General features: G+C 39.0%; 1 protein-coding gene across 3 annotated transcripts; it reads right to left on the bottom strand.

Moving 5' to 3' along the window:
• Nucleotides 1-190: 190 nt before the first annotated feature.
• On the bottom strand, nucleotides 191-24,957 carry csrnp3 (cysteine-serine-rich nuclear protein 3). Of its 3 annotated transcripts, XM_085248418.1 has the most exons (6): nucleotides 24,708-24,957; nucleotides 23,783-23,822; nucleotides 6,633-6,801; nucleotides 3,811-4,070; nucleotides 3,306-3,602; nucleotides 191-3,119 (listed from the first exon to the last, which is right to left on the bottom strand). In XM_085248418.1, the coding sequence occupies exons 3-6, from the start codon at nucleotides 6,793-6,795 to the stop codon at nucleotides 1,974-1,976; spliced, it is 1,866 nt and encodes a 621-aa protein (XP_085104544.1). In that variant the 5' UTR covers nucleotides 6,796-6,801; nucleotides 23,783-23,822; nucleotides 24,708-24,957; the 3' UTR covers nucleotides 191-1,973. The 3 variants fall into 3 exon arrangements, with proteins under 3 accessions (XP_085104544.1, XP_085104543.1, XP_085104545.1); XM_085248417.1 differs by lacking the exon at nucleotides 23,783-23,822; XM_085248419.1 differs by lacking the exons at nucleotides 23,783-23,822; nucleotides 24,708-24,957 and adding an exon at nucleotides 10,127-10,504.
• Nucleotides 24,958-26,131: the final 1,174 nt, after the last annotated feature.

Raw genomic sequence — 26,131 nt, 5'->3', positions numbered from 1 at the left:
CAAGATCATGTCAAGTGAAGTTGTCTATCTACAGTTTGAAACCAAACACAATGAGAACGAAAAAATTACCATTTTGTGCAAAACATATGCATTTCACAGAATACGAAATCGAATTAAATAAATCAGGCACATGATGTTTTACAACTCACAACCAGCATGAAACAGAAGACTTTTTTTAAGATAGAGAAGCAATTTACTCAATACAGACTTTTAATAAACCACAATAAATACACATTTCATTATATCATTCGTAATAAATACTGGAACATAAAACCAAACACAGGATTCCCACATGGATGTCATCATATTAGCCTTCTCACACTGTATGCTTTGGCACAGTTAATCAGAACTATTGGCTTTGCCGATGCCACCGATTGCCTGAAAGCAGTCCGTATACTTCCTTCGTGGCACGTGGCGTGACAGGTCCCAGCTACTCGAGTGTCGCACAAAACCAGCCAAACTCTTGCGCCGAGTCTTCTGATTATAGTGATGTTGCGGATATTTGCAGTTTGGAAGTGGGACAAATATCAGTATTCATGCAGGAGAAGGGAGCTCAAGGTAACACCAGCATTACAGCAGCGCTGTTTACTGAAGTATTGCAGTCCTCCACTTGTTGAGCAGTCACTTCAATTTCCATCTTGTCTGTGATTTTAAAGGTTATTTATACATTTCTGGTAAATATTCTTTCCGTATCTGGTTGTCATTTTTGATGGCTTACAGGACCCCAGGAGCCCTACTGTGTACTATTTGAAAATAAGTTTTGATTGTCAACCTTGAACATGTTTACCCCTTATAGTTTTAATAACTGTATATTGTTAACCAAACAAACAATGCTTAAAATACAAATATAAAGCACTGTTAAAGTGATGAAATGCCCCATCGGCTGATTTTACTAAGGATTTTCTGTAGAAGAGAAAATCTGTTTAAACCATTAGTCATACAAAACAAAAATTAAAATCTTTATGGGATTTACGTAAATAAACATCTAAGTTGTTAGACAGTATAATGTTGAAATCCCATAAGCATTACTGGCACATTTCTAGAGGACATATTTTGTCCACTAGACCAGTTACTGTTCAAATTAATTCTATTTTACTGATAAATATTTCATAGTTTTTGGACATATGTCAAAGTGTGACTTCATTAATATCCCTGTATTAAAAAAAAAAAAAAAAAAAAAAAAAGTCTTCACATTAAAAATCTTCTTTTATAGTGACACATGCTAATTGTGTTATTCTAAGAGTAAACAGCGGGGAGAAAACTGAAGTCATTTCAAACCAACTGCATGCCACTGGACCCCAACACAGCCCCAACAAGGCTGTGAATTGATTTTGACATTTCCATTGATATCATATTCCAAACATACAAATAAGTTTTCAGGCTTTTTCATGCTTTCCAAAACCATAGAAAAGCATATAATTGTGACGAAAACAAGAAGAAAAATGTACATTATGTATACAACACTTTTTTTTTTTAAATATAAAACAATGGCATTTTTTCCCAAACATCACTGAGATTCCGAAAACGGCATGCGTATTGTTATCAAAACATTTACAATAAGTATACACATACTTCAAAAACAATAAATAAATTGACAATAAGCCTTTTTTTTTGCACATTTGACACATATAGCAGACATAGAAAAGTTCCATCTACAGTACAATATCTGCTTAAAACTAGAACTTTACATCTGAAATTACAGGATACATTGCACAGCGTGACATAAATTATGCTTTGATGTTTTTTTTGATACGTTCGATTTTGCAGTTAAGCACACGATGTACTGGAGACAGCGAAAAGCACCTCAAAGCCTTTTACATAATGAACTTGTGGCTTTATAGTTACAGCTGAAAATGCATTACGGCGCAGTGAATTGCTTTGAAATTTAAGGTCAGATAATCCAAAAAGGCCATGATCATGTTCCTCTTGAAGACGCAATACTACTTAAAGAATACTTAAAAAGGCGAGGCACACTAAATGGCTGTGACCTCAGGGCAGTGGTCTGGTAAAGGCAGGTTCTTAGTGTTGTTTGCTAGTAAGGTCAGGTCAGAATGTCCGTTGAGACTTGACTCTTGTGGTGGCTGCTCAGTTGTCATACATGAGTTGTGACTGCTGTAGGAACTCTGATTGTTATTGTTCAGGTAGTTTTGAAATGGAGCCTGGTTCTCGTTTTCTGCCTGGTCCTCAAACGCCGCTTTGGACAAAACTTTATTCTTCGGGTCAGGTGTATAACAGGTCAGCGGGGTGGTAGGGGCACCACCGCTCAGAGTAAAATGGTGATTGACTGCGTATTGTTCTTCAGCATGATTAGAGTAGTCTGTGTACTGCTCAGCAGTGACGCTGAAAGGTCTCTGGGCCACGTTCCCGTTGGTCGTACTAACTGGATCTTGGAATGCCAAGTTTTCCCCATAAGGTTCACTAGGCTGGCTGGTTTGGCCGTTGGAGATGGCGCTCGTGCCCCCCAGCTGATAGTACTCAGCCGGAGAGGAGTTCATTAAATAAGTGTTCCCATTAATGTGGTTGTCATGTCCCACAGAGCCATCACTGTAACACAGCACAGAGGATAAGGGCACAACTTCGGTATGAGAAACCGACGGTGTCGTCATGTCGTCTTCAAAATTCTCAGACTTCTCTTCATCATCGTCGTCCCCCTCCTCGTCCTCAGAGTCGCTGTTAGCCAAGCTTTGTGTGCTGGAATCAGACAGCCCGCTGCAAATGCTGCTACTGTCCTCCTCATCGTCCTCATCTTCGTCGTTTTCCTCTTCCTCCTCCTCCTCGTCCTCTTCATCTTCTTCCTCGTCTTCATCATCTAGTGTCTCCTCCATGTCGTCTGCAGCTTGAAGGTGCATGCTGGCCGCCTGTGGAACTGCATCTGACAGAGAGTACTCCAGCCTGTGCTGTGATTGAGCAAAAGGGTTTCCACTTCCCAGGTCGCTTGCTTCGCCGTGGTACCCGTTGGTTGGGGACGGCTGCTGCTGCTCACGACTCTTCTCCAGTTCGAGTTTCATTATAGTGTGCAAGAAATGCGTTCGGACGCGAATGGGATTGAACTCCACTCTTCCAGTTGAATTGCTGCAACCTTCTTTTGTGCAGCCACATGGAAATGACATACGATCCACCTGAAAGCAGAAAAGCAAAAAAAATGTACAGATTTTGTTTTAAAATAACACGTAAGCAAGTTCTTTCATGTAGTCTATAAATTATTCATGTAAGCACATTCTCTTTAAATGGGCCGCATGTTTTTTTTCTGTTTACAAGTCAGAAAATAGAACATGAGGCTATAGCATGTGTGTCATAGGATTTACCTGGCATTTGATCCCTGCAATGCTGCAGGCGCAGGTCTCAGGGTCACAGAAAACCCTGCAATCACAGCCACAGTCCTCTCTGGACATGCGAATAGCCCGAAGTTCATGTTTTTCTTCCACATCAATCTTCTTTACCCCAGAGGAGCGCAGCAGTGCCCGACGCTTTTTAGTGGTAAGAGGCTGCAGGAAGAAGTACTCGTCTACTTCTGTGTTGTCCAGATCAATGTCATCATCAGATATGTCCTCTGCTGTGAGTGTGTTGGCCTCTTCAGACTCCACTGTGCCATTCTTAGTCAGCTTTAAAAACAAAAAGGAAAAAATATTCAAGCACAAATAATAAGCTAAACATCAGCATCAACAATCTGGTTTATTTGAAACGATAAATCATTCAGGAAAAATTCATCACAAACAATGACATCTGCTGAATGTAGGTCATGAAATCCACAGTAAAAAAAAAAGATTTACAGGTAGGATTTTGTTCAGAAACGAATAAAAATGCTTTCACCTTAAGTTTGATTGAGTTGAGTTTCTCCTCCTTCAAGTGGTCTCTGAGCATGTCTCTGTGGATCCTCTTCTGCTCTAGGGCAAATTCACCCACGGAGTACTGCCTGATCCAGCTGTGCCTGCTGGACATGCCCAGTGTGCTGCCTCCCTGGCTGGGCACGCTGGTGAAGCCCTGCCGTCGGCTGAAGTAGTACACTGTCACATTCTCAAAATGCACCCTTCTCGTCCGCAAGCGCTTCTCCCTCTTTAATATTGAGTTAGCTGAAAAGGAAAACAGGAAGTCTGAACACAGTACAGTGTATGCATGCAATTCTTGTTTTTGTTGTAAAATGGTTTTGATAATTAACTTACGCCACGTGGAAAGGATTACAGCTCTACTTCAAGAGCTTATAACTGCTGATTTTTTCAAATATATTTTTACCATTTTTTCTGCTAGAGTAGAACTATTTTACATCCATGTAAAATAGCCTCTCTCTTTTATATGTCTACATCTATCTATTATATAGAGAGATATAGCTATAGATGGATATAGACATATAATGTCGTGAATTAGCACAGATTTTCATCATGTCTCTATGCTTCCAGTTGGCATGCAAGTCTTTAGTGTGTCTTTTTAAGGAGTGCTCTACAAGGGGGAGGTGCAGAGAAGAGGGCAACACTGGAGCATAAATAATCCCCTGCCTGGCCCAGAGATGGAGAGAGCTGGTTCACAGGAGCAGTGTTCCCAGTATTCACCCCCCTATCAGACAGACAGGACAAATAGAAACCATCTGGTTCCAACAGCTCTCCACCCCATGCAAAAGCAGACAATGCATTTCATTACACGTGTAGAGCTAAGAGAGCAAGACTGCTGAGAAGAGCAGAAGAAGCGAAAAGTAGCATTACCTATAAAAACAATAGATAAACAATTAAAAGATGTTAAGAGCTATGTAATCAGATTTCATATGATGAATATATTTCATATATGAAATTTGTCCTAACAGGTCTTCTTTTAAATGCCCCAGACTCTGATCTGACTGTTTCGTAGACACTCTAAAAGAAACAGACTACAGATGTTTTTCTTCTTCTCTGCCCAACACCACAGCAAAGGATGTAAAGCAAAGCCACTCAGGACTTAAGTGTTTCATCTGTCTGCCAAGCTACTCAATCACTACATGCATGTTACTTCACAAGAGCGCTGTCTCCCAGTGCGCAGCTCTCTTGTTGCTATTAGCTGACCTTCGAGGCCCCGGTTACCGGCGGCTGCGGTTGACACAGAGGCCAAGAAGAACCTCAAGAGATGCAGTACAAAACTTCTGTCTCTAAACTCCCTTACTGAGGAAACGGCCCCCGTCCCTATGTATGTCATTCATACACGCAAAAAGGCATCATCAAAAACTCTTATTTCACATTGTTTTCTTTCTACCTGGCTTACCTTTTATTTATTTATTTATTTATATAGCACCATAATCCCAACAACACACACATCAAAACGCTGTATATTGGAAGACCCAACAATAATAGTAACATCAAATTAACCAAGTAAGCAAACTGTGCAGAAACACAGGAACACAAACATGCTGCCCAAATGTGGCTCTTTTCTTTTTTAAGAATCACATTACTGAGATTTTTCAGCCAGCATCTGAATGTTTTCAATATCCCCCGAAGTATTAATGACCTAGTATTGTTTAATCTATTTCATTCACATTCCATCGCATGTCTTTAACCGTAAGATTCACATGTGCACCGTGTTCTTTATTAGAAGTGACTTCAGTATCCTTTGAAACCTGGAGAGGAGACGTGTCTTTTGTGATAGGTTTCTCTGAGACTGATTTCTTTTATTCAAAGTCGTTTTTGAGCCCAGACATACTGTGAGATCTTTTAACAAGGGGGCTCCTCTGAGTCACCTATAAAATCTCAGCTCAAAATTATATTTGCATTTCTTTAGTGGCTTCTTCATTTCACTTGTCTACTTGTATCTCACCCCTATCCTATTAATATTGGACTCTAAACTACAGCTGAGGAAACTCATTACTTGACTTACAGAAAAATAATCTGCAAATGTTTCAATGGATTCATCATAAAGAGGTAAATATTTTAAAGTGCATTTGATGATTTCATCTTTCTGTCTAGAAATGTGCTGGGGGGTTTGTTATTTACATATATTTTGAACTGAATATGTTTTGTTTTTGCTGATTTTATATTTTAAGAAAAGACTAATAAAGAGTTACACTGGGATCTAGAAATTGTTTTATCTATTTTAAAGACTAAACAATTAACTGATCAGTCAGCTGATTTCAAACAATTAATAATGCATAACCCACTATGCATGAGTCTGTTCTCAACGGGGCTGCTCTCATTAAAAACAAACAAACAAAACTAGATTGCAATAAGCAATCATTATTTAAAACAATCTTGTTTTTAGATACGTTAGATAGATATTGCATTTACATGTGCAGCACCAGTAATGTTGCACTCATGCAGCTTGATACAAAATCAGCTATTTCCTCTGGCTGGGCCAGTACACTGATGATGTTACTAATGAGGGAGGCTGCTTGTGCATGCTTCCCTTTTATTACAGCACCAGACTCTTTGCCTCCTCTCCTCTCTAATGCACAGCCATGACTGTAAATTCATATTACATTCCGCTATCGACAGACATGCACATTTGTCTTCTTTGAGCAGCATCCTGCAATAACTGTAGGCTGCAAAATAAGGCTGGCTCAGATTTTGCGTAAAAATCCCTTTCAGTCCTTTAGCTTTGTCTATCACGAGGCAAAATGAAAACATTAATCTTACTGTCACTGAATATAATGCACAAATTTAAAAGATGCAGGCACTCACAGGTGAAAGGGCCTGAAGCAGAGGGGTTGACACTGTCGCTGCTATCCCCACTCTCACTGTAGGAGACCTCATCATCAGACTCCCGCACGGAAGAGCACGGGGAGGAGGAGGCTTCCACCTCCTCAAATTTCCTCTTCAGTATTCCGCTCATGGCCCGCCGCATCTGCACCTGAAACCGACAGACAGCAGAGGGGCCACACATTATTTAACATCCAGTTCGGAGCCCTCATAATCTTCAACTCGCTCAATTAGCAACCAGCCAGACTCTCCCACCATCACTTTTACTCAAACATGCACAAAATCTCCACTGCCACTGTCTCAGCTCCCAGGCACTCTCCTGGCAATTGATCACTTGGCACAAAGGGGCAGAAAAAGAAAGACGAAAGCTGCGAATTATATACTATGTCTTCCTTACAGGAAGTTCATTCCACTCTCTTTGATTGAGAGGTTCAAAAAAAAGAGAAAATGGACCAGCTTGTCTAGCGTTTTTACTTCGCAGGTTGAAGTTATGTACAATATGCAAAATCTAAGGTGTCTGCAATTTAATTGCTGCTATAAAACACAGAAGTGATTAAAAATATATGCACTGGTCGAAAATGATGTCTTTCTCTTAAAAGAATACACTAAAATTTTCACTTACATGGGATGTGGAATTTTAATACAAGTGCAAACCCAAAGATGTTCATTTTCATGTACAAGTATGAGAACAATTTCATGTCTAGTTTCCAGTCCCCTCTGTACTATGGGCTAATCGTGCCGCTCTTGTTTTCCTCCATCACTTCTGTTTTCCCACACGTTCAGATTCACCTCATTCAAAAATGTCAACATCGGTACTCTGGTCCAGTAAGCTACCTTCTTCAAACAAAACTTAGTCCTTGGTCTATAAAGTCATTGTAATCTGTCACACTCCCTTTCAAGACGTCAATCGTGCATCACTCTTCCTCTCCTTTTCCACCTCATCTGATTGTCCACCATCAAAATCTAGACCCTGGGACATCCAGTCACTATCTCCAAAAACCCCCTGAAAACAATAAAAAAAAAAAAAAAAAAACAACTTCAATTTTGCATGTTCCAATTTCCTGCATAAATTGTTCCTCTCTTCAAAATGCTCTGCCCTTATTTGGAAAAAAAAGAAGGCTTCCTACAGAGGATAAAGAAAAGGCCTCAGGTGAATGCAGTTAGAGCCATCGCGAATTGGAGTGAAAATCTATACTGTGAAAAGCTGTAACTGCTGAAACAATGTTGAAAAATGCACTCTGTAATCATGCATCATAAAGCACCGCAAAGATATTAGCAACAATGGAATAATAGACATGATCACTGCAACAAATCTTCCAGAGAAAGCCGCCACAGCGCTGCTATGTAAACATATTTTAAACATGAGCTCTACAGTAATATTGGACAGCAATGTTGTGCACAGTTTGTTATCTGCGTGTAGGTTCAGCTGGCTGTTTGTGGTTAGCATGTCATGCTGTGTTGTAGTGTTGCAGACCACTTCAATGTCAACTGAGAGGGTCCATTAACTCCCCTGAGTGATGATGCAATTAGACAAATAAACAAGAACAAGCTCATCAGTCAAATAAAATAAAACTAATTATGATTACAGAAACTGGCTCTACGACACTGCAATAACTATCAGTTTCTCCTTTTTCCTTCTTTTTTTTTGATAAATATCCTGCCATTATTCTTTAGTGTGTAATTAATGACCTGCAACATTGTAGGACTTGTTTAGTGGTAATCAGTATTTACATGACATTGATTAGGAACGACATTTTAACATAGTAAATTACTTGTTTTCCCTGCTTTAACAGCAGTAGTTGGAACGTCTTGTCACATTTCAAAATAAGGCCAGTGAAATAGTGCTGCAGTAGCACAGCAAGGATTGCTATGACTGGCAGCTTTTCCCTTGCTGCCTTTCTCTCTGAGAACCTGGAATCAGTAAAGACAGTGTGCATCTTCACCCAGTCCCACTCCGTCTATCTGCCAGAGCAGCTTGTGGGGGAGTTCCATTCACAGACAGCCTCAGTGTTTCATCTGGGCTCTGCTATCAAATCATTACAGATGCAAATGCTGCCTGAGAGACATGCTGCCTGTGAAAGAGGTGCAACCCAGAGAGGACTAGCACTGCCAGCAAGAGGGTCATTGTTCCCGGGAGGATGTGCTTGTTCAGTGCAGTGACATGGCAACACCAGCATTTGGAGAACCTCCAGAGTCAACAGCTCTACCTACAACTAAGGAATGTGAGGCGTCCTCCATCTGGGAGAATGTGAAGAGGAGAGGAGTCAGTCAGGGTAACCTCACTGAAAAGATTTCTCACCAAAGAGAAATATATATTTATTTATTTTAAATAGAAATGGGAGCCTGTATCCTGAGCTTGTAGATTTAAAAAAAAAGAAAGAAAAAAGAAAAGTGAATGAATGGCTGACAGGAAACTCAAGATCAAAATACTCACTTTTATTACAAGAATAAGATTAACTGAAGACAGACTAGATTACACGAGCCTGCCCTGTGATATTTTACATTTTCATTAACAGAATCTGCTGGTCTCAAATCAAAAACAGCAAAGAAACTGGTTTATTTCACAATCCACTTAATTTGTCAGCCAACAGGAATGGAAATTTCCACCAGAAATGACCTGTGCAATTTTAGTCCATTTTCTACTGAGGGTCCTAATTAGACACTATTGTTGGAAACCTATTCGTATGCTTAGCCCATAGATAAGGCTGCACTAGGCTTTGATACCAAAAGTGGTTTCCATGGAGATTCTAATGTACTCTCACAACTAGTGCTTTCCCATATGGCAATGTTTCCAGTCTAACATACTGTGTACAATAAAACTCTGACGTTAGAGAATGAAGTTAATATTTAAGCAAATTCTGCTGATGCATTTATACACAGTTTCTCCTTCAGACGAGTGTATAATAGTTCATCTGTATTCAGCTGTGATAGCATGAAAAGTTAAAATCTTAACACTGCATACAAATGACATCATAAACCACAGAGCTGTGGGTAACATGGGGTGAACCTCTCTCATCGTGGCTAAATAAAAAACAGAGATGGTTGCTGCTCTCCAACAGCTCTTTCTTTGTCTTCACTGTTGCCTTACCACTAATCATGGCTGGGCAGCACACACTATGGTACAAGAGAGAAAATCCCAGAGAAAATAATGCAGCAAAAAAGCCAGCTTGGAAAGCCCCTCCCTGTGTTTGCCTCTGTCGGCACACACATCAACTGTGGAACCCAACTCTTATCCTTAATCAGCTGCGCGCACAGCACTGTAGCACACTTGCATTATGAATACAATTATTTACCCATCATCATTCACAAGGTTCCCACAATAACAATAAGCCGATTTGACAACGCAAAGCTCAAAACACTCATCCCAAGTGATGCCAATAAGCCTGTGGCATCTGGAGCAAGTCATGACACATCAATCCTACAGTGGCCACATTTCACTTCTGTGCATGGCCTGCCCCCTCACAGGAACAACTGACCTGTATCCACTGGCTGAGTGTGACTCCGTTCACCTCTTCTCACAGCAGTACAGCAGCACAGTCACAAATGTGGCTATTCAAAAAAAGTGAAACATGATGAATGAAGAGAGTCCCATTTTGTTTCAGTCCACTGACTTGCAACGACCCCTGAGCTCCACGGGCATGACAAAAAAAGGGTGCAGGAGTGTGAGACAGACTGGTAATTTTCCTGTTCTGACTGCACTGTCGGTACCGTATGCTTTATTGTTGCAAGATGACAGTCTATCTCATTTTAACTGCCTCTCTCTCTCTCTCTCTCTTCTTCTCTTTCTCTGTCTCTTGCTGTCTTTTTTGGCCACACAAAGGCTCATTAGCTGCAGCCGGCTGAAAGGCAGGAGCCTGACTGGAGAAGAGTGGAGCAGAGCAGAGGCAGTCTGTGAGATCACATGGGTGGGATGTCTGAGAGAGAGAGAGGAGGGGGGAGGGAGGGAGGGGGAGAGAGTCAGGCGTGCCTCTGCTCCTGCTGTCTGCAGATATTTTTACCAACATGAGCTGGAGAGAGGAGGGGGCAGGGAGCAGGGAGTGAGGTGGGAGAAGTATGAGGGGTAAAAAGAGTAAAAAGGAGAATGAAAAAATATGGGAGAAATTTATAAGGGGGTGGGGGGGGCTATGTGAAAGATGCTGGCCAGTGGGAAAATGGGATGGGGGGGGGGGGGGGGGGGGGAATGCAGAGAGCATATCGAGAAGGGAAGGGTGAGGGGGAGAAGGATAACGAGGAAGAGGTGGAGGGAGGGAGAGATGAAAAAGAAACAGAGTGAGGCAACAAAAAGGAAAAGAGGAAGTGTTCAATGCCAAGAACAACACAGCAGAGAAAGATGGGAAAAGAAAGCATTAAGCTACACAATCAAAATGTGCTGATTTGTAAAGACTATCCTGGATAAAGGTAGCAAAAATAGATCGTTATCTGTCTGCAAGTAGCTTGGAGCTATAAAGATGCTGTGTACCTGAAAGAGGCTGAAAAGTGAGATCCACAGGAAACAAGATTTGTCAGTGCTGTAGAGAGCGTGCTCCTAACACTTCCTATGCCAGGAAGTTCTGCTGAAGAGTCAGTGAGGCCTCGGCTAGTGCAGTCGAGGAGCCAAAACATCATTCTCGCACTCAAAAGGATCGTATGTCAACATAAAAGTCCTGCACTTCCTCTTACGGGATAGTTTTAAGACAAGAGGCTTTTTTCCCTCCCAGATAATACAGTATCGAGATCGTAAAACAAACAGCTATTTCTGGACACAAACCCCACATACAGTGCAGTGGAAATAATAGTATGTTATAGACTCTGAAAATCTACAACCACAGGACAGACAAATGGTGGAAATATTGAGTTAGCAACATTGTTTGCATCATTGACAATATTAAAGAAATCCTCATACTCCTCAGCTTTTTTAAGCTATGAAGTGGATATTATTTAAATACTGAGTTAGTTTATACAGTTTCAATTAAACTTATTAGTTGATAATATCACGTCAGTGAGTTTCTGCTGTTTCTTTGATGTGAATTCAAGGAAACAGAACTAATCTGCTCCTGCAATTTTTTGTATCGTCATCTGTGTCCTCGCTGAACCTCAGCTTGACAGCACTGTGCTCCTCCTACTCTACAGATATCTGTTGTCTCCTCACCTCTTTCTTCCATACTCTGCCACATTATTTTCATGCACATTCAAAGACCACAATTGGTATTTTATGACTTTTATAACTATAAACTCACATACTACTTAATAAGGAACACGTTTTGTTATTGTATAATGTTTTGGTGATGTTTTAAGACCTGATTGATGATTTTCCCCTTACCATATAACATGCTACACTATGGAAAACAGCAGTAGCTGCATTAGTAGTAGTATTAGAGTGATTACACTGAGGATTGATATTGAGGGTCAAAATCTTTTTCTAGAATGGAAGTGGTCATTGAATTGGCATATATATATATATATATATATATATATATATATATATATATATATATATATATATATATATATATATATATATATATATATATATATATATATATATATATATATATATATATATATATATATATATATATGCAGAAGTAACCACTTCTGCAGTAAGTGGTTACTTACTGCAGAAAGGAAGCCAGAGGAAGAGTACCAACAGTGCAGACTTCAACAATGCACTCAGAGATTACAGTTCGCCATTATGGTTGAATTAGAAGGACCAAAGAACAAGCAAGCATTTTAACAACTGCACCAGTAAAAAGGTACAAGTAACACACAGACACAACAACAGGGTGACCTGTTCAATCTAATAAACCCAGTAAGACCACAGTCTGGTGAAAAAGCAATATTTCTAATTCTTAACTGCCTTCTTCTAAAAGCAGGACAACAATAAGAACGTTCATTCATTTTTAAATCTGTCATTTTATATTTTGCTGCCTTCATTTTCCTTGATTGAGATAAGTTTCTCATTTTTTAAAACATGGATCGCATCCATTGCATGGTTACTGTACTGAACTGGAAAACTGCATCTAACCGTATATGCTCTTCTTTGATATAAATGAGCATACTAATGGAAAGCCTGAACTACTTATCCTCATACTTTGTTAAATATAAAAATGATTGCTCTGCTAACGACTCTGAGAAAATAAATGTCAATGACTTGGCATATATTGTTATATTGATAGGTGGGCACATGAGAAACACTGATTTATGCCTGCTGGCATCGAATTCTGTGTTGCAAAGCAAGTCTTGAAAGCAAAGCTACTAAATGTACCATCTTTTCCATTGTAACTTAAAAAACATCGATATTAATATATTTCTGTAAAAGAGGCAAGTGGTGATATACCTACATCAGGTTTTATCTTATTCAAATCCAACATGAATTTTAAATAAATCACATTTACACCTTCGGTATTTATGTATATATATATATATATATTTTTTAAATTAAAGTTCTTTTACAATACCAGAGTATACTACTTCTACCAGTGGGTGTAATATCTATTTATTAATAATAAAGCAAGATTCCTCTCTTAAACAAAAGTTTTACAAAACCTTTGACATATTTCATTACAGTGGTTTACTCCATCAATTGATCCATTTTCTTCTGCTTATTCAATTTACGGTTGTGGGGGGTCTGGAGTCTGTCCCAGCTGTCACTGGACGAGCGGCGCAGTACATTCTTTACAGGTTGCCATTCTATCACAGGGCTAACACAGAAAGACAGAGAATCATTCATGCCTACGGCCACTTCAGAATCACCAATTAGCCTAAAAGTCATGTCTCTGGACTGTGGGAGGAAGCAGGAGTTCCCGGAGAGAACCCATGCGCACTCTACACAGAAAGCCTCAGCCACCCAGTCTATTCAAACCCTGAAATTCCTTGCTATGATGGGACCACTAGCCACCTCATTACTCTTCTATCATTGCTAGAATAAGTAACCTGAAAACACTGACACAGCAACTTATAAAAATCAGGACTTCTTCAACCTGGATGCCATGGATGTCTTATCTTTGCAGCATGTTTAGCTATATTTTCTACTTTACCAGCTTCTTTCTGAAAATGGGAACAAAGAAACTAACCAACCTATCCCATTTCCAAATTTTGTTTTTGTTTTGTCAGAACATAACATGTCATAACAAAATACAAGTAATATTTTGGCTGCAACAATAAAAATATGTCCTATTGTTATAATGCATACACATACAATTGTTAGTTTTAGCTGTTCTTATTATCACTTTCTACAGAACGTTTCATGAAATATGCCATTTACAGCCTTATCTATATTCCTTTAATGATTTACCCATGAGCATTATGGATACTGTATATGCTCTTCTATTACATAAAATAAGCCACAGAGTTGGCATTTGTTACACCATTGCACCAGTGGTGGTGACCTATATTTGCTATGACTCCAACAGCCTTTTTCATTTATCTAAATGTAGGAAACTGAAGAATAAAAGAAACTGAAAAAAAAAAAAAAAATAATAATAATAATTAATATATATATATATATATATATATATATATATATATATATATATAAAAGAAAGGTTTAAAACAAATGAACTGCCTTAATGCAGCCCTGTTGTAATTATAGACAACATGAAAAGCTTCTACTGTAGTGAATTAAAAGTAAATCATGACATCTTAAAGTCCTGCTTTTTAAATTTAGCAGCTATAGTGGAGTAGGCAAATCACTGTTGCCAGGGCCTTGCAGACAAGACCTGGATATGCATGTTTTCAGTTAACATCCAACATTTAAAACTAACAATTACATAAATTCTTCAGTAATCTTACTAAAACATTTGGCTTTGAACTGTCTGTCTTCATGAAAACATATCAACAATTCATTGGCAACGGTGGCCATGAATCACAACGTTTATTTGAGGAAAATAGAGTGAACCAAGGATGAATTATTGCACCCACCTTGTTCATCACCTTCATCATAGTCATTATCCTTCTTGGCACCCAACAGAACTATTTCACAGTATGTTCAAATACATAAGGACCAGATGGTTGATTCTTCAGCCTGTCGAGATCAACAATGACCAAGTATCTCCCTCAGGTGTACCAGCAGGGCAGATCACAATGTTATCTACTGTCATTCACAACAAGCACTTCAGTGCTTCCATTTTGCTTTTCCAAAGGCAAACAACAATAAAAACAATATGTTGAGTAGATTCAAATTTTCAGTATAGCTTCATATCCAAGTAGTTAGCAGTTTGCCTCCAAAGCTAATACTGACAATTGATGTGAGGGTGCATAAGCAAGCACTACCACTGTTATGTGTTGCAAAAAGAATAAAGAATAAAGAATAGCAAGTCACCCTGTACGCAAGGTGTCCCTCAGGGTTCAATTCTAGGCCCCCTGTTATTTTCACTTTATATAAATGACTTGCCCAATGTGTGCAAAAATATGGACACGATTATGTATGCTGATGATACGGTAATTTTTACACAAGCCAAAACTGCTGATGATGTAGCCCATCAGCTTTCATTGGCATTACATGATTTACAAAAATGGCTGAATGACACATGCCTGTGCCTTAATGTTAAAAAGACCATGTCAGTGTTTTTTAGTAAACCTAAAAGAAAAAAGTTTGCTTGGGTGCACAAGAACTAATTAATGTTGAGGAATTTAAGTATTTGGGAGTGCTACTAGACTCAAAATTATCCTTAAAACACGTTAAAAAAGTGGTGAAAACTATAAATGTTAATATACAGAACTTTAGACATAACCACACATCATTAACAGACACAGCGATTACATTCCTGCACTCTATGATACCGGCTCATATTGAATACTGTATTACAAGTTGGTCTTATACGAGCTTTGCTGCTATTGGGCCAATCAAAGTATGCTACAAAAGAGCATTGAAAATATTAGATTAAAAAAAAACAAAAAACTTTTTCATATCACCATTGTCAAATTTTAGATAAATACAAGTTTCTAAATTTTACCAATTTCAAATTATTTAAGATTGCCTGTCTAATATACGAAGCTATACGTGGTCTGGCGCCTCCACCAATAAGTGATTTTATTAAACAAAAGTCTAACAGTGTTGCCGGGTCTCGACTGACTCGAGCCACTGTTAGAGGTGATTGTGAATTGACATTTAGACGGACCACCTTTTCACACAATGCTCTGTCATATCAGGGAGTGAGCTTCTGGAATAGTCTTCCACTGTCAGTGAGGGAAAGTACAAGTCACCCCTCTTTAAGAGTCACTTAAAAGGGCGGCTGAGGGACACACAAACATGTGATCATGTTTAATAATCATGCTTTATATTGGACGTGAAAAAGAGTTAGTGTATTACAAAAAGGGAAACAACTATTAGTGTAATGGGTCAGTGCAATATCAGGACAGTCAGGGCATGTGCAATACTGGGGTTTGTGCAATATAATTGATGTGTTTCCGTTATTGTTATCTATATTGTCCTCTGTGTCCACTCTTCTTGTCATTGTTTGTTCTAGTATAATGTGATCACCGCTTTTGTCCTTGTCACATGACCTGTAAATAGTGTCTCTGTATGTTTTTACTAACTTGTGTTTAACACCAACCTGCCAGAGGGTCTGCAGATGGAAATTAGTCCAAGGCTATAATCTGGCATATTTACATTTGTTAAAATGTTCATTAATATGTAGTGCCCCTCTTTCTAAATAAAATAAAATAAATAAATAAAATAAAAAGCGTAGAAAGAAAAGTATTTGCTAAGAAAAGACAAAATGAAAAAACACCAGATAAGGTAGGTACCCCACTCACATCTGCAAAGAATGCAAAGATCAACGCACCACGAAATATGCACATCGGCACTGATGGAATCACTGGAAAAGCACATCTTAATGGAGAATAGTTCATAAAGAAACAATACTGAATGATGGATGACTCCAACAGGCAGCAGCAGACAAGGCAGATCGATGTTACATCACCACCACATCTGCAGTGGAACCCATAGTTTCAACGCAGAATAAGTCTCTCTTAGTTGATTCGTGGAACAATTTGTATTAGCACAATACAGTGTACCACAACCGGTTGATTAAGGTTAGACTGTGATTGTCATTTTGACAGTCTTTTCTAACAACTTGACTTTTCTGCAACTTAACTACTTAACCACTGAGTGACATGCATATGTAAGTTGAAGGAGATAATTACCTCTATATGCAAAGAGCACACACCAAAGATTAATAAAGAAAAACTGAAACCAAGATCCAAAATGGTACACTGTTCATTTCTATGACTGCTCAGTGGGCACATACACTGAAAAGCTTTTTTAAGCATTTTTGAGCTTTTATGTTTTGTGGTATACACAGAAATGTCCCGTGGCTGTTCTACTTACTTACAGTTTTACTGGAATCAAAATGATTACAGAGTGTAATCAGTGCAATAGCCAGTACAGGCCTTTTTTTATAATAGGAGTTGGCAGAAACCAAAAAGACAAGTGCAGATTGGATTGACAATAGTCAAGAAGCCAAAAATGTGATTCTTGTGAAATGGCCAGATAATAAAGTTATATAGGCTAAGGCTAATTTTGACAAAAAGCTGCCTTAATGACACATACACATACAAAGGTTGCCAAATGGGTTAATAGGGGAAAGGTTGGGTGAGTATAGACCGCATATACGCTAGGAAATCTTGCTTTCTTATTCCGTCTGCATCCATAAAATGCCCATGATATTCAATATGGCTGGTAGCATCACAGCCTACTAGAATTTCCGCAGTGATGAAGTCCACATTTATACAGCCCAGATGGCTTGGCAGATCGTTTTATTCATTTTTTTTTCCTTTCCATCTTTCTTTCTTGATTATCAGATACATTTATTTTCATTGCAGCAAACTCTGTCTGGGTGACTGAGGGAGCATTCCAGCAGAACCAATTGAGGGGGATCACAAAGCACAGAAAAATCCCGAAACCACAAAAGATCCTCAGCCATGCAGGCAGTCTGATGTTGTGTTCGAAGTCATCTATCACTGGTGTCACACTCAACCATAAACGGCAACCTTGAAACAGAGAAAGAAAGCTTGGCAAAGAAAGAGAGAGGAATAAATAGATAGAGGCAGAAAGAGAGAGAGACCAGGTCTCAGCTGGACTCCCCTGAGGAGAGGCTGTGGCCTGGATGATTATACAGCTACAGATGATGTCAGTGGAGGATCCCTGCCACCGAGTGACACAAACGCAATGCTCACATATTCCTATTTTTTAAAACGTTTTCTAGATTAGAGAATACAGTAGAATATTTTTGTGTGGGGTGAAGTGTCGTTTGTCCTAAATAAACACCCTCAGTAATAAACATACTAATTTCCATTCTGTACTTGGAGACCACACAGTCACGGGGATCACACACCAAACATAATCAATACAGTGGGTGGTTAGAATAAAAAAAAAAAAAAAAGAACTAAATGTTAACAGAAAAAGAAAACAAGTCATTATAAGTTGTCTTTTTTATATAATGGAACTCTCTTAGATCATGGAGCTGTTTAACATATAAAAAAAATGATGTGCAAACGCTGCAGTCAAGCTTGAGCTTTGTTATATTTGCAGTTGGTCTGCCATGACACAGGTTAGGTGCAGAGCAGTAAGCAAACATCTCATAATTTTTCCATTGTGGTGCAATAAAGGTCAGGTGGACAAATTTTGCAAATAATTGATCCGTTGTCAAATAGAGTCGTTCGCATTCTCAATCATCTTTGAAAGACGTACACAAGAATGCACATGAGGTGGGGAGAAAAAAAATATCCCCAATTAAACACAAGGGAATTCGTTTAAGGAAACGTCGCGACATCTACAGATTTATGCAAATGAGACTTCGCATGCGCTCTGTACATTTGTTAACTTGCACTTGCCTCGGGCTGCAGACAGATCTGCTTCACACACATGAAAAAAAAAAGGGGGGGGGGGGGGGGGGAGTTAGAAGAAAGAGAGGGGAAAGGCAGGGTAAGGGGAGAGGGAGTGTAGCCCACTGCTCAGCACTCAGCACACGGAGGAGCTACAGCCTGGTGATGCCTGCTGCAGCCTCTGCAGCTACAGTACAACCCGATGTTGGGAATCATTGATCCGTTCTTCCTCCTTGTACAAGAATACAGGAAGCATGGATCCTGATTAAACGCATGGGTCGACAGAAAAGGGTGCTCTAATGTAGCACATTTAAATGCACCACTGTTCAGTCACAAAGAGGTGGAAATAATTGGCAGTCATACGAATGACTGTAATTATTATTGTTGCAAATTACTGTTGGGAATATTCTAGGTATAGCTTCATGGGAGCTTCACACCAAACAGTATTAACAGTGTTTTAATAAAGCAAAACTACAGGACTGAACTGAAATTGAATCTTTAAGAAAACATCTCACGATAACTCCTTTTGTTGTTGTTGTTGATAAGTGTTAATGATCAAAACACAGCACAGCAGACAAGTATGAAGGCGAAGACGCTCCACATTCAGACTGATGTTTTGATTTGCTGTAATTCAAGTCTCACGCAGTGGAGGCACAATCAGGTACCCTCACCCTCACGTCAATCACAATGATGAGCTAAATTATTCATGCCTCTATATTTTATTTATGACTGTATTTTCCCATGCCTCCTGAAAGTTCGCAAAAGCTGGTTTGTTGGCAGACACAGAGCTGCCGAAGCATTTCATAGAGACAGGGCTGCTTTTATCTTTCACGCAGGCTGGGAAAGCTGTGGGATGTGGAGTTCATATTCTGCAGACAAGCCTTATCATTTATATATAGCCAGTATCATGTTGAGATCTTGAATATTTTTTTATATGCAAAACATTCACTGTTATCTGAGAAAAACGGTTAAGTAGGCCAGCTTTGAATGCGATTACTATATGCGGTGACTTTGAGTAAAAGAAAAAAAAAAATGACACAAAATATCTCTTGATAGAAATATGTATTAATTAGCATCCAGGATACACACCTAATTAAATTTTGTTTTAAGGTATTGTTAGTTAGGATTATAAATTCTTATATAACACATTTAATTTATAATATATAGTTCAAATAATATATCCTAGCCTTTACTGAGAGTAACTCCACTACAGACATCCATTCACAGATGCTGTCTTATGTACACCAGTTCAACTGTTATTAAACACAAATATCTAATCAGCCAATCACATGGCAGCAACTCACTGCATCATGCAGCAGAAGACACATCGTTTGCCATTCTTATCAGCTAAAAACAGGGAACTGAAGCTACAATTCAGACCAAAATTGGACAACAGAAGCTTGACTAAATGTTGCCTGGTCTGATGAGTCTCTGAAGAGTTCTGCTGCAATATTCAGATGGTAGTGGTGTAATGTGGGGGATATTTTTTTGGGCATACTTTGGCCCTCTTAGTACCAACTGAGCATTGTTTAAATGCCACAGCCTCTCTGAGTACTGTTGCTGACCATCCATCCCTTTATAACCACAGTGTACCCATCTAATGATAGCTGCTTTCAGCAGGATAAAGCACCATGAAGCTCAAATCATCTTATCACAGTCCCTCCAGCAGAGCATCTTTTGGATGTGATGGAACCATAGATTTGCGTCATGGACACGCAACCAATAAATCTATAGCAGCTCTCTATAGCAATGCTCTCATATCAGTATGGACCAAAATCTCTGAGGAAGTTTTCCAGCACTGTGCTGAACGCCACAAAGAATTCTGAAGAGGGTCCAGCTGGTACTAGCAAAGTGTACTTAACAAAGTGACTAGTGAATGTGTATTGCTAGTCACATGTAGTTCCCACCTTTTGACATAAAAACATTTATATTCTAGATTCTGCCATTCACAATTATAGGAACAGATAATATGCAAATGATTTAAACCAGCTTTATAAGCAAAAATAGCACAAAGACACCATATTGGGTTTTATATGTAAAATACATGCTCATGCAGTATGGTGGTGCAGTGGTTAGCACTAATGCCCTAGAAAAAGAAGATCCTGGGTTTGAATCAAGATGCCAGTTAGGGCATTTCTTCATGTTCTCCCTGTGCCTGTGCGAGTTCCTCAGCCAATCACACCACTCCAAACACATGCTTGTTAGGCTAATTGGTGATTCTGAATTGACCATAGGTGTGCATGCTTGTCGGTCTCTGTGTTAGCCTTACAACAGACTGGCAGCCTGTCCAGAGTGTACCCTGCCTCTTGCGCTGTGACAGGATTCGGTTCTACTGCAATCCTAAATTGTATAAGCAGAAGAAAATATTTGGATGGGTGCTCATTTTAAAATTGAAGCCAGCAACACATTTCTCACAAGTTGAGAAAGAGCCAACAAATCACACAGATACATACCTGATGTAACTATCAGTAAACAAAGCTTGTAACTACATCCTCAAAACACTCCAACAAGCAAAGAAATAAATATAAATATAAGTCATTCATTTAAAAATTATGGAGGCGCTCTCCCCACGAGAGGTTGGCAATATCCCATAGTTTAGAAGTCACTGCTGCTATGTGATGGTGCGTTAGTGCGTATAGGAGGGGCACTTTACTGTACACATATGTGATAGCACCAGGTAATGCTGAATTATATCAAGCACATATGCTGCCATCCAAATGTCTTATACAAGTAAGGCCTTGCTTATTTTAGTATGCGGGACAATACCAAAGCACATTGTGTGTCAAGGTGCTAATCCAGCCTGTCACCTGTCAGCCATTCACAATATTATGAAATGAAAACTGCTCCAAAGGACTGCTGAGCTTTCGAGCAGCTGAAAAGCTATATCAAGCAAAAATAGGGAAACATTTTGCTTTTAAAAGTACAGGAATTGGTTTCTTCAGTTCAGAGAGATGATGCAACACAGACGCAAACATGCCAAAGTCTCAACTTTAAAAAACTTTTTCTTTTTTTCTTTTTTTATTAAACATCACCATTTCTTAATTTCTACATTTGCTACATTTTTCCACCATTTTCATGTAAACGTAGCCTCTTAATGATTTGGAAATGATTGTTTTCTCTTTTCAATTGTCGTTTTACATTAAAAAACAGCATTTATTTTCAATTAAAACTGAAATATATCCTGTAGTAATAAAATGAAATGTAAAGTTAAAGCACATAATTACAGGCTTACTTAATTCACTTAATTCTGTTGAAATGGCTGCGTTCACACTGGATATATAAAAGCATTTATGCAATGGTTTACTTTTCACTAACAAATAAAACTCATTAAGCCAGAAAGATGCGTCTTCTTTTTTTTTTCTTGACATTCGATTAGCTGGCGACAGACAAAAGATTCCAAATAGGTGTCATGGCAACATCTCAAGAGAGCACAATCCTGAACCGTGAAAACTCGGCACAGCGCAGCCAGGAAGGAGCCAAAGACACACACAAAAAAATCACTTCAAAAGCTTCTAAATTGGAACCACAAACCCTGCTGAGGGACACAAAGCTGCTATGTAATCTAAAAGGTTGATATTAGTTCAGACTCCATTCTTTCTATACAAGCTGTCGATGTTATGATTTAAATTCTGTGTTTGTGAAGAAGAGAGGCATCAATTAACACGTGCAATTAATGAAAAACACATTGGGAGGCAGAATTACTGAGTAAGCCAATTGGTTTTTGTTGCCAGAAGGTAAACTGTGTATAACATACAATAAAGACACCAAAAAATGTTACATTTTCTAATTCCTGCAATGTACACACACCTTTTATATCTTCTGTTTGTGTGGCAACTAAGGAAAGGCTGTCTAGTGTGTCCGTATATGGTAAATGAGCTGCATCAAGATGTAGTTTATGTATAAAGTAATGTATTTATTTTGAGAGTGTTATTTTAAATTTAAATTTAGTGTTTAGCCTGATGGGAATGGGAGGGTGAAACAGATATTTTTCAGATATTTCGGAAACCTTGGAAAATAGAAAAAAAAAGAGAGAAAGAACTGCACATAGTCCAAAAATTACGATGTTAATGAAGAATGAACAGGAATGAGAGGACTGAAAAGCAAAATAATACATTTCGAATTTCAGCATATTCTTTGATTTTTGTTTAACAAATACTTTTTAAAAAACCAACAACCCACAAACTTGTTAATCCTCAATGCAACAGCTTAGAGTTTGACCCTTAACCCAACTCAGAACATCTCGCCTAACCTTAAGGTCAAATTTAAAGCCACAAATTCTTGCTGTTAAAAGGACACAAAATAGATTTAAACGTGCATGTGAACTTTGTGTGCAGACAGCTCACCCACACCAGCCTCCTGCTGAGAGACTCCTCTAAGTGCTGCTAAGCCATCACACCTTTCCTGCGAATCTTCAATGGACTACATTTACTGTTATCGAGCTTTAGCCATCTGTGCTACAGTATGTAATACCAGCATGGCTGAATCAGTTATTCAAATAAGCCAGCTTAATGATACAGCTTTCCACAAGTAAATACATCTACTTAATGTTTCAGTGTCCTTTCACTCTGTGCCACATGTACTAATTAAATTCTGTTCCTCTGAGGACTGGATGCTGATCGTCTGAAACAGATGGATTGAGGAAGAAAAATACACAGACACAAGAAGAGAGGCCCCATTCCCCAAACACACACTCGCACACATGCACACACACACTCACACAAAGCCCACCTCCTCACCTTTCAGATCTCAACCGCAAATATGAAAAATGGTTGCATGTACAGTACATGGCCGCATGCTTGGACACGGCTACAAACTTGGACTTAAGACTAAAAAAATACTGGCAGATGAACAATAAAGAAGGCTGTGCTGGATAATGATGCTGCCATGTTCAAGTCTGGTGTAAAACAAAAAATCTGACAGTTCAAATAAGAATAGATTTGCATTACATACAAATACATTAGAGCTGCATGGTGAGGTCTTTGTTTGCTCTTTTTGATTGGTGATTTATTGAGAAAAAATAAAGACGAAACATGAAAAATAGCATATTCTATAAAGAATATGTCCCCTTTTCATCACAGTGATATCAGACGCATCTCTCTCTAGTATAAACCAAAGAGAATAGCGCAGCTGTCTGTATTCACTAAACACTGTTGTCTGCATCAACATCACATCATATCTTGTTATTAGAGGGTCTTTTGTGGCAGCATAGCAACAGTTGTGCGAGCTTTGAGCACCGTCTATTTCACAGGCACAGATCCAGTATGTTAATGTGTTGTGAAAACTGGCAATATGATGTTTCAAATAGCATAAGCAAGATTTTCTCTTACCTTTAACTAGAATATCAGACTGCAACGACCCGCTTCTGTTCTGTAAGGAATAAAGACGAGAGATGTGCATAGTATTTGATCCTCTGCAGCAAATCTAATCTGTCTTTAGGACAGCTAGAAAATCTATAGAGACTGTACAAAATGTGCCCTTAAGAAATATGTTTTTATGGAGTTTGCTGTATCATCTGATGTAAAGTGCATCACAATATTTACTATTTTTTTCTCCTTTCTTGTTGTTATCACACCAGCCGTACACAGGCTTCGCCAGGGAAACTTTGCCATATCAGCACTGACATATGAATGATTGACAGAGCTTTATCTAAATCTCTTTGTGAGCTACTCTTTCCTTTTATAGTTGGGAGGCAGAGGGGAGGTGGGGGTATCCCTGGGGAGGAAGGAGGGGAAGAGCCTGGCTGCCTCCCCTGCCTGTTCTGTACAAGGCTCTGCAGGGGACTAGACTCTCTTCCTCTAGCAGTCCACATGAGAGGACAGTTGGCCATATACCAGTCTGCCTGTGTTACCCACATGTGCTCACTCAAAAGTGACGCACAAAAAGGAGCTCATAGTATTTTTTTTTTTTTTATCTAAACACTGAGCTGAACTCTTTGTGCGCAAAACGTTTGAGCAATAAAATGGACACCAGTTTAATTTGAAGAAAAAGTATTAAATCGCTCCTAAATTTTAATGGCTATTTAGTTGTAGCAGATGTCCTAAGCAGAGTGACTGTTGAGCTGTGATGCCCAGTGTAGTTAAACAAATGTACCATCCAGTGCACTGACAAACAGCTGGCAAACGTAAAATCGTCAATTTACCTCAGGAAATAGTAAAAAGACGCGAGCAACAAATATAATCCGTCTGTCCGTAATTTCATCAAATATGCAAGTGTTCAAATATAGGCCTGTTACCTGTGATTGATAATACTCACCATTCATTTCGTTACTATCATCAGTATCCAGTCAGTCAATGACGCCCTTTTCTCAATGGATTTCACAGTTTTGCCCCCAGCACCATGTCACGGCTTTGCCTCTGCGGAAATCACCCACCAGTGTGAGACCGTTAAACCCGGCCCCGGATTCCCGAATGATACTGGAAGTATCGGCACAACTGAGGTGTACAGCGGTGCTTAGACAGGCACTCCTTCCGGCTGCTCGGAGAACAATGGTGCAGCATCAGACTCACAGCTTCGCGGCCAACGTGACTTACTCCGTCCAATCAAGGTTTTATAAACCAGGAATCAGCCGCAGAGCGCTGCTGCTGCCTGCCCACTGGAGCCTCAATGCAAATCGCCGTGTGTCACCAGTGGAAAGACTGTGGCCGTAAAAGGTGTGTTTGATGAGAAAAACATATCAGGAGATATTAGAGTGCTTATAATCCAGGCAGAGTTCCTGAAATGATGCTAAAACTGAAAGAAAATTAAATATAGCCTAAACACTTCTCACACTATTATCACCAATACGTGTACAACCATATAATATTTTACCATAAATGTAGTCTAGAAATATAGATGTACCTTTGCTAGGGTTAGAGTGACTTTTTAGCTTAATACAGCTGCAGCATTTGTGTAACATCCTTCATGTATTGCCTGTGGAATAATTATGGTTTTCAAACATGTCACACGTGGTAATGAAACTGATCGAGTTAAGAGGCTTATAAAAAGAAACAGCTGCCTTGACAAACACCCGTAGTCCAATGCATTTCAAATGTAATTAGTCTGTGCTTGGTTATGTAAGGTAAGACGGTCTAAAAGAAAAGGACGTCAAAACAAACAAAAAGGGGGTCTCTGACAGGTCAGCGCGGGATGCAGTTGAAAAGCTCTGTTAATTTTTATGTTAATTTATTAAAATAAATCAAATATTCATCATAAAGTCCTCATCATAGGCTCTCTTGAGGGTTGGGAGTAATATAAATCAGTCAAGCACACTGCCATCTTGTGGCAAAACTACTGTTTTTCAGTCTCAAGCAAAAAGAAGAAAAAAAAAAGGGGGGGGGGGGGGAAGAAGTCACGTTCATTTACCAGCTGATCCAAAATGAGGTAGACCGGCCTCCATCAATACCATTACTATTAACCAGCACCCTAATTGTCATACATGAGTATTTGGTCATACATTTTTTTTACATTATACATTTTTGTGCTGCAGATTAATGGTTACCTTTATTTTATAATGTATCAATTTAGTAGAGGTTTCATAAATTATGCTCTACAAAGATTATCAATAGTTAGACATAAAGCTCACCAGTATTTATATGTAAAGCTCAACCTGTCGCTTCTTTATTTATTTATTTTGTTTGTTTGTTTTCCCCAGTATGGATAATCCAGATTAATCACCACGGCTGTAGATGTGCCAGCAT

Source organism: Mchenga conophoros, linkage group LG16, assembly GCF_057382185.1.
Source record: "Mchenga conophoros isolate Kocher_MC1m ecotype Shallow Benthic linkage group LG16, M_conophoros_male_GT1.1, whole genome shotgun sequence".
Taxonomy (NCBI): domain Eukaryota; kingdom Metazoa; phylum Chordata; class Actinopteri; order Cichliformes; family Cichlidae; genus Mchenga; species Mchenga conophoros.
Note: the sequence above shows the minus strand (reverse complement) of the source record. Positions and strands in the feature narration are given on the sequence as shown.

Bases quoted from the DNA above. Each gene is read 5' to 3' on its own strand.
- csrnp3 (XM_085248417.1), bottom strand. The intron at 3,603-3,810 runs GTGAAAGCATTT...TTGTTTTTAAAG, and splicing joins TCAACTCAATCAAACTTAAG to CTGACTAAGAATGGCACAGT. The intron at 3,120-3,305 runs GTAAATCCTATG...TTCTGCTTTCAG, and splicing joins TTGCAGGGATCAAATGCCAG to GTGGATCGTATGTCATTTCC.